Raw genomic sequence first — 9,891 nt, forward strand, 5'->3', positions numbered from 1 at the left:
ACAGCGCTTGCTGATAACGCACAAATCTCATCTCATTGAGGATCAAATTCAGCAGAAACTTGACCATTTTAACGGAAGAAACACGGAAACCCTCCCTCAGGTCCAAAAATACATTATTTAATAGGAAATATGACTAGATGATCAAACATTCATAATCAAGGATGTAAAAAAAAAAATGTTAAGACTCTTATTACATGCTCTTTTCTTTATGGCACAGAAATTCATTGTGAATGAAGCTTACTGGAAAAAGCCTGATGGTCCTGTGTTTCTCTACATTAGTGGTGAAGGCCCTCTGACAAAATTCAGCGTGTTGGCTGGTACTTTGTCTTTTTATTGTTGAATATAGTGATTTATTATAGACAGAGCTGGAATGTATGCATGGTCTGTTGTTAGTTGTGATTCCTGTTATTGAGTCTCAGGGCTAGTGGTTTGTAAGAATTTGAAAATACAGTTAAGGTGATGGCGTAGGGTGGGATTTTCTGACCAAATTGCTAGAATTTTTGATCTTATTGATTTCATACTGGCCCATGAATCAGAGGCAGAAGACATGCTACAGTAATTTGTAACAAGTTTTTGTTAAAACCATATTCCAACATGTCTGTTATTCTCTCACCCGGTCAATGAAATCCAAACTCAATCTGATGTTCATCTGTCCCTCAGGTCACCATGTGGCCATGGCAGAGAAGAATGGAGCATTGCTGGTGGCACTCGAACACCGTTTCTACGGTTCGAGCATCAATCCAGGCGGCCTGGAGCTTTTGAATCTGCAGCACCTTTCCAGTCAGCAGGCGTGAGTGGCCATCCTTGGAAGGAGATTAGACATTGCACATTTTGGTCATTAAAATCTCCACCAAATTCTCATGTGTATCTTTTTCTTTCGCTCAGCCTTGCAGATCTGGCTGCTTTCCACAGCTTTATCAGTCAGAAATATGGCCTTACTGACAAGAACATCTGGATCAGTTTCGGGGGCTCATATGCTGGCGCTCTCTCCGCCTGGTTCAGGGGCAAGGTGATAAATGATTCACAAAGTGATTGATTTTTTTAGGTGAAAGGTGATTTAAAGGTTTTTATTCATTTACAGAAGTAAACAAGTACAGTGTTGATGGATGATAAGTTAAAACATACTTTCTGCAGTGTATCCTTGTATGTATGAACAAATGACGCTCTACATAATCAGCTACAATGCAGTTTATTTAATGGCATTAAAACGAGAATCCACTGGCCTCAAGGTGCCAAATGTGTGCCAAGAAAACATTCCCCACTCCTTTACACTATCACCTCTGGCTTGAACTATTGACACAGCAGGACAGACCCAAATGACATGAAAATACACCAGTATCTGACCCTACCATCTGCAGGTCACAAGCAGAAATCATGATTCGTTAGACCAGGAAATGTATTTCCAATCTTAAATTCTTATTTTGGTGAGCGTGTGGCCTCAGTTACCTGTTCTTAGCTGACAGGAGCAGACCCTTGAGTTATTTTCTGCTGCTGTCGCCTATTTACTTCAAGGTTTGTAATACATGCCTATGTAGTGTTGTTATTTTCCTCCAATGTCTTTTATTAAGAAGGCGTATTTGCCCAAAAAACTGGATATTTTTGTACAATTTTCCGTAAAAGGCTGTTGTGCATGAAAATTTTAAGAGCTCAGTAGTTTATGAGACTTGTTTAGGGTCCAAAATTTATTCCATAGATCACATTTGCTGATCTCAGTTCATGCCACATGATTGACTGATTAGAAATATCCATTAATGTTCCCATGTACAGGTGTATCTAATAAACTGGCCCCTGAGTGCCATGGTCTGTGAGCAGAGAGTTTGAGGGTGTGACTTGACATTGATACTGAGACTAAATACAGAATGGCAAAGCAAACTGAGATGTAAAGAACTGTAAAATAACATTCTTATGTAAAGAATAAAACACAACTGGGCGTGCTGTTTAAGAGTAGTAAAAGAATGAATGACAGGATGGTGTGATGTGTTACCACACTGAAGTTGATGGGTTTCCACTAACAGCACGTTTAAGTTGCTTTTTTATCAATTTATAGTTACATTGAATGCAGTGGAGCATCCATGAAACAAGTACCTGTCATCACTTACTTTATAGCAGCTATAAACGTAATATAAACGCAGCTGCAAGGCACTGCTCGTTTCAGAAAACACTTAAAGTTACAGTACAGTACACTGGATACTCCTTCCAAAATGCGAAATAAAAATCTCCTCACAGAAAGCTTCACCTTATTAACAATTAGACATATTTCAATCCATATTTTACGTATTGTCCACTATACAAGTCCCTGTGTGTGTTGTTACTATAGAAACAATAATGTATTGGAACAAGTCAAGTCAAGTCCAGTCAAGTGGAGTTTATTGTCATTTCAACCATATACAGCCAGTTAGTACATAGTGAAACGAAACAACGTTCCTCCAGGACCAAGGTGCTACATAGGACAAACACAGAACAACACAGAACTACAAGGGATTATATAAATTTATACATAAAGTGCACAAGTGCAAACATGTGCAGGCAGCACAAGACAGTACAATATACAACAGAACAATAACAAGCATGTTGATATAAGCCTGTGATTTACCTTACAGCCAAAACTGTACTACTGTCAGAGCTGCTATTATAGAAAACACATAGAGCCAACAGCTTCTGACCAATCAGAAACAAGTATTCAACAGTGGCACAGTGCTGTGGTAGAAGAGCAACAACTGGATTCTGAATTGTGTATGTGGTCAGTTTTATTATTATGCTATAAAATTCTGTTTTTCACAGAGAAAATAATGTTATTATATAGAAAAAGTATCAAACTGTGAGTATGGTTACTGATATTACATATCATATTATTATATGTCACGGACAGTTGAAAAAAAAAAGCATTTCATTGCATGTTGTACTGTGTATGGTTGTGTATGTGACCAATAAAATTTGAGTTTGAGTTTGAATTTGAAAAGGTAGGTGGTTGACATTGGAGCCTGGTTAAAATTTAAATTATAAAATTAACCCCCCCAGATTCAAAACAATTCCTAAAATAATTCGTTTGAATCATATTGAATCATAAACACTGTTGGATTAGTTCGCAGTGAGTAAACTCTTGTATGGATCAGTTATCATGGGCCGGTATCGTGTTATCTGCTTCCTTTCCTTCACTGTTTGCAAAATTAGCATATGTGGAAGCATGTTTGGGAGACATTATTCCTCATTAGTGAAGCTATAATCACTGATGGTGTTTTTGGGTGTTGTAGTTTCCTCACCTCGTCTATGCGGCTGTGGCATCCTCGGCCCCTGTTCAGGCCAAACTGGATTTTTCTGCTTATAACAAGGTAAAATCCTACACAACATTATTGATATGCTTTACAAAGTTTTAGCCAAGGTACATTCTCTTTGCTAGAATGCTGTGAATGTGTTATATTATTGCATTTGTTATGGCCTTCTGATTCTCTGTGTATGGTAACCCAGGTGGTGGGACATAGTCTTACAGAGGAGAGTGTAGGCGGCTCTTATAAGGTGAGAATTTAATCTCGGTACGTGTCTTAAAGCGTATTACTGTAAGAATTTACTTATTCTTCTTTAAGTGTATTACTGTGTGTACTTGCTCATCTTCTTCCATGTGTACTTGAGCTTGTTTATGTGTATGCACATTTTACTGTGTACATTTGCTAATGTGTGTGTATATTTAAGTGTGTATGATGTGTCTCGGTCAGTGTTTAAATAGTGTTCGGAAGGCCTTTGCGGCCCTGGAAGCAGCTCTGCTTGGGGGGAAAGAGATGAAGGTGGTGAAGGATTTTGGGTGCTGTGATGTGCCTAAGAGCCCAGAGGACCGCGCTGAGCTCGTGCAGAGCGTGGCTGACATCTTCATGGGAAGTGTGCAGTACAATGAGGAAGGAGTGATGCTGACCATCGCTCAAATCTGTGACATCATGACCAATCAGAGCCAAGAAGAGGCCTATGACAGGCTGGTCGAACTCGCAGCGGTGTGAAATTCAGCATTTTCCTGTTTTTACCCTTAGGTTACCCTTAGAGTATCAGTATACTCTATAAACTGAGATTGAATTAACATTAATTGTATCAACATTAACTGAGACTGACAGATGCACCCACAAACAGTAAAATGGGTTTACAATGTAACTTTTGTATGATGACTGTCTGTTAGGTACCTTATTAATTAATTAGCTGGTAATTAGAATGAAATAATAAACACTTTTTTTATTTAAATGTAGATAGTATTTGTGTATAAAGTATTATTCTATAAATTTTATAAATAGTATGTAGTTTTAAAAATTATTTATTTGTTATTATTTATTCTCTAGATAATTTATTTTAATAAAAAAAAAATTCTGCTACTACTACTACTACTAGTAATAATAATAATAATAATAATAATAATAATAATAACAATAATAATAATTATAATAATAATAATATTTTTTAAGATAAATTAATAAGACAAAAAAACAAAAATCAAGTCTTCTTTTTTTAATTTCTATTGTTAATTGTTAATTACCAACTTATTATCAGTCATGGTCATAAATCGAGTCATGTCCTGGTTACCAGCTGTATTGCTCAGATACTATATATATATATATATATATACATACAAATATTTGTCCTGTTTCTTATTATTAAAAAAGATTTAATTATCTATGAACTGCTTTAAAAATGCTACTTAGTGATGGGCAGAGGTAAAACGTGCATTCTGTAAATAATAAATTATGTAAGTAATAATAATCGAAGGAAACGTATGTCTACAGTACCTCTACTGAGCACATATATCAGGTTTTCTACTATAGAGTTAAGGTATAATATATTATACATATGATTATGTGTTATTTTTGGGGGTTGAAATTTGCTAGCCTCATCAGTAATGTTGATAGAAGAAAATAATACTTTTGATTTTTTTAGTTATGCAGCAGTTTTCCATAGAGGCTTATTTCATGTAATTAATTGGGACAAGCAGCAATGAATTAAATCTGTAATTAAGAGTTTGTTAGGTCTGGCACAATTCTGTATTGCTCATTTTCAGTCACTAATGGGATTTATTCATTAGCGTAAGCAATGTAATAAATGAGGTCTCTAAATAGGCAGTGGAGACTGCTGGGAGTCTCCAGAATATGAACAGAAGGTGGTGCTGCTGAACTCCAAATGCTTGCGTATTGCTTGCAGCTGAGTTGCTGTACATGAGTACACTTTTTAATATATTCAGGTTTCCCTTTGAAAATGCCCCAGTTATGTGAAATGTGATTATATATGTTGTATTTTCTCAATGCTTTCCTTATTCATTTTGTTAGATGTATCGTGCTACAGCAAAGGAGCCATGTCTGGATATCTCTCACCAACACACCATCCTGAACCTGAACAAAAGCACCAATGGTAGCTTCGGGTACAGACAGTGGTACTACCAGACCTGCACTGAGTTCGGCTTCTGTATGAGTGCCTTTGGATTTCAATAACACACACACACACACACACTAATTAAACTTAGTGCTGAAGCAGGGAGTGCATGTGATGCACTGTTTGTGCATTTTGTTTAACATGATGCACTGAGAAACAAGTAAGGAATAAAACATGATGGGGCATGCTGTTATAGGAAAATAATCAACGACTGTGTGGTGCTATACCATTCGACACAAGGTCGATTGCATATAACAGCATGTCCCTAAGTGTTTTAATTCCTCTTATACCACCTCTTATAATTTGCCAACAGTTACACTTTTTATTTATTAAAGAATGAATGTTCATTTTATCTGCTTAGAGTTAATTTTGATGACCATCAATGAAACAAACTATTCCTATTATCACTTACGTTATAGCAGCTATAAACAGGGAAAAAAAGTCTCATTGTCTCTCTTTTGAAATTAAGACTGAAGACTGAAAAAATGCAGCTTGTCATGTTACTGAGAAAACGTAGTTACAGCTTTACCTGTAACTGGCACAAAGCACTGACACTGGAGACTCCTTCCAAAAAATGCTAAATACGTTTTCTCCTCACAGAAAACTTGTGATATCAAACTTCTCAAACCATTACTATAGAAATATAGAAATGATAATGTAGTTATTAGAACGAGTGCACTAATATAAATCTGGCAGCCAGAAGCACTGTCAGAGCTGCCGTTATAGACAATTAATCAACGCCTACTGACCAATTAGAATCTAGAATTCGGCAGTGCTGTAGTATAAATCTGTTTCCTCACCTCGTGGTATAAATCACAAGCGTGAGTGTCTTTGTTCTTATCTGATTGCAGAGAGGATTCGTCTTCCTAAGTTGAGTTGAGCAGACGTTAGAGAGCTGTAATAAAAAAAAGTCAACTTTCTCAAGAGTAGATCAGAGATTTTCTGATCAGCCTGTAAACAGAAGTGCAGAGAGAAATGTACAAGAAATACAGAAAGAAAGAAAGAAAGAAATCAGCCAATGAGGAACAAAACTCTTGCTTATAGAAATAATGGAAATAAATAATAATCTATGGAAGTAGTTGTATTGTTGTATGGTTGCTTCAAATGTATACATGACAATGCGTGTGTATTCATCGATTCTCAAACCCTACCATGTGGCACCATACACAACATAGCTTTTCTTTTTCATGCTTTTTTGCATCTAACTGAAAACTTGGCAGATTCCTGAATTCCTGCACTAAATACATCTTATTATATAGTATGCCTTAACTCCAGTAATTATTAAATACCAGGTTTCAATATAAATACATGCACATTTGTGCTACTATTACAAATGGCACACTTTAAGAACATACTGCATGTAGGGCTCTTTATATCTTTCTTTCTTTCTTGTTAAAGTTTCTGCATGTGTGTGTATGTGCATGAACGTGTGAGTACGTGTGCAGATCAGAGCTGTGACGATGCTAGCTGCCCATTCGTGCGCACGCTGACTCTGCAGGACCAAATTCAGCTCTGCTCCCAGCTGTTTGAGATTCCTCAACACACACTCCCCATGAACATCGCCTTCACCAACCAGTACTACGGAGGAGATCAGGCCCAAACCCAGCGTGTGCTCTATATCAATGGTAAGACTGAAATGTCACTTATTACACAACACGGTAACAGTGACTAAGTGTGTCTTAAAATAAATAATGGCGCTAGAAAAATTAAACCTTCTTTTAAAAGATGCCGTAGAGCATCGAAGAATTTTTGGTTGTTTCAAGAACCTATGGAAGAGCAAGAGAATCATTTCCCATCACAAAGAAGAAGGTCATTTATAATGGGAAAGGATAAATGATAAAAAGAAGAGACCTACAAAAGGTTCCCCAGGGCACTGGTTCTCAAAGTGGGGTCCGAGGACCCACAGGGGTCCATGAAGCATAGGCAGGGGGGTCGGTGATTTATTTATTTATTTTTTGCTTGTTTTTTAAATTTTATTACACTGGTGGAAATCACAAACCCAGCATTATTAAAGCTATTATATCTGTATAATATTCTTATAGTTATTAGCTTTTTTGACTGCTCAGTTGAATTGAATGAGTTTAATTCACACCTCCGTAACTCAAAAACATGTAACCTCTAAATAATGTTACGTTGGTCCTATTGCTTTTAATCTGTGAACAATTCAGAAATAAAATGCTCCATGGCTCTGATAAATATCCAGAATGTTATTGTACATATTTGAGTAATGAACCTGATATTTGAGATAGTTGGATTATGTTCATAAAATAAATCTCTCCTGAGGTTCTGTGGGATTTGGGTAAAGGGGTCCCTGATTGAAAAAAGTTTGAGACTCTTTGCCGTAGGGAACCAAAATTTTTTTTTTCTCTGTGGAATGAATGTAAGTAAGATTGCCTTGCACCTTCAGTTTAAGACTATTTATAATAATAATAATAAGAAGAAGAAGAAGAAGAAGAAGGTGATGATGATGATGATGATTTAATCCTTAAGTTCTGTGTAGAACAACACTTAAATGTTTTTCCAACATGCCCTCATATACGTTCAAACATTTCCATGAATATTTATTTATTATTTATTGTTATTTATTAATAGGTCATAGCTAATAGATTAAATAAAGGTAAGAGATTTAGTATTGTTATATCGCAGCGCTGTTGAATTCTCAAATCTGATTGGTCGGATAGTGTGGATTAATTGTATGGTGGACCAAAGGCTGATGAAGGAATGAGTCTTTATAGCTGATATAATATAAGTGATAACAGGAACTGACTTGTCTCACAAGCATTCCATAACATGAAATGTAACTAGAAATGGATAAAAAGTATCACATCATTCACTAATAAATTAAAAATCGTGCTGTTATAGGAAAATAATTGCACCACCCTAATGCCTGGTCGAGTTTCAGTCCTTACTTGAGAAAATTTACAATCGTATTGCTATAAAATCAAGAGGTGGTCTGGGTAAACATGGCATACTTTGTTAAAAAGCAAACTGAACATGAGGGTTAAGTGCAACATAAGACACTTTCTGAATGACTGGTTTAAACCACAGTGTTTGGAGTTAAGTGAAGGATATTTTCAGTGTTGTGGGCTGTAATGGCTGATCAAGCTGAGTGTTTGACCACCTTAGGTGACATTGACCCTTGGATGGAGTTAAGTATTGTGCATAATGGGACTGGAGTGGATAAGGACAGAGCCATCGTGATTCACGGCACTGCTCACTGCGCGGATATGAACCCTACACGCTCCAGGGACAAGCCCTCACTGCGCCAGGCCAGGAAGGTGAGAGAGAGAGAGAATGATGGAAGCACAAAAACTGAAATAGATTCTGTGGGGAAACAGTAGTGGCATGTGTGAGAACAAAGATTGATTACGGTAATACTTCGGGTGAAAAGCTAGCCTGACGTAATCCCCGCCCCCCCCTCAACACACACACTCTATCTCTCCCTCTCCATTTTTCCACACACCCACACAAAAACCACAAACACACACTTCTCATATTTTTCCTCTCTGTGCAGGAAATTGAAAGGCATGTTGTCATGTGGCTGAAGAGTGCAGCACGGGAGCACACGCTCTGACCAATCAGCATGCTTGCAAGTTGATCACCTGACTGAACCACTTTGCTCTGCCATGACCCTTCTCTTATGCCTTCTGTCAAATTATCTTATCAGGCTGCATGTGTGATGTGAGTGTGTGTATGACTGTGTGACTATGTGCTGGGATAGAAAGTTACTAAATGTGTGTAGTTTGTATGTCTGTCAGTTGGCATTACTGAGAAAGAACCTTCAAGCTGTGTTTTTCTGGTTTGTGTGTGGTGTGTGTGTGTGTGTGGTGTGTGTGTGTGTGTTTATACAATCAAAAGACATTTTATGCTATTAATATTAGTTCTTGAGTAATATTACCATTAACATTATATATGAAGTCACAGTGAACAGTATAACATGCATAAAGAATTTCACAAGAAATTCTGTCTCATGATTTTTGAATCACGACGAGAAATCATATAAACAATAAAGTTATAAAGTGTGGTGTGATGATTGGATTTATCTTTCACGTTCTTTAACAGTTTAACCATTAAAAATAAACTAAAAAAGTAAACTGCAATCAAACTGCTAGCTGTAAACAAACCAGATGACAGATGATCATTTCATTGCGACGTCAGACGTATATAGTCGCTATGTGCTAATAAAATATGTAATAAATTAACTCTACTTTTCATTTATTTCGCATTTCTGCAGGTTTTACTGGTAAGTGGTAATTCTAAATAGTTTTCAAAACAGCAAAAGTGACATTCTTTATAGAAAAAAATCCTATACATTTTGTGACTTAATTATTTTTTAATCAGTTAATATTGGAACTCTAATGAGAGTCATTATTTTGAATAATAATTGTGCACTTTAGATTGTAATTTCTCACTTAATATGTATTTTTTTTCCTGTACACACAATAATGAGAGTCGTAATAGCAGAATTATATCATCAAATATTTATACATTTTG

The 9,891-nt window shown here is 36.4% G+C and overlaps 1 protein-coding gene across 1 annotated transcript; it reads left to right on the forward strand.

Annotated features, from left to right (window-relative positions):
• Positions 1–8,738, forward strand: LOC113543373 (thymus-specific serine protease). The gene is made up of 9 exons (XM_053227755.1): positions 1–317; positions 661–790; positions 886–1,009; positions 3,252–3,329; positions 3,466–3,513; positions 3,711–3,980; positions 5,295–5,430; positions 6,843–7,022; positions 8,524–8,738. The coding sequence occupies exons 1-9, from the start codon at positions 176–178 to the stop codon at positions 8,736–8,738; spliced, it is 1,323 nt and encodes a 440-aa protein (XP_053083730.1). The 5' UTR covers positions 1–175.
• The last annotated feature ends 1,153 nt before the right edge of the window (positions 8,739–9,891 follow it).

Source organism: Pangasianodon hypophthalmus, chromosome 21, assembly GCF_027358585.1.
Source record: "Pangasianodon hypophthalmus isolate fPanHyp1 chromosome 21, fPanHyp1.pri, whole genome shotgun sequence".
NCBI classification, from domain to species: domain Eukaryota; kingdom Metazoa; phylum Chordata; class Actinopteri; order Siluriformes; family Pangasiidae; genus Pangasianodon; species Pangasianodon hypophthalmus.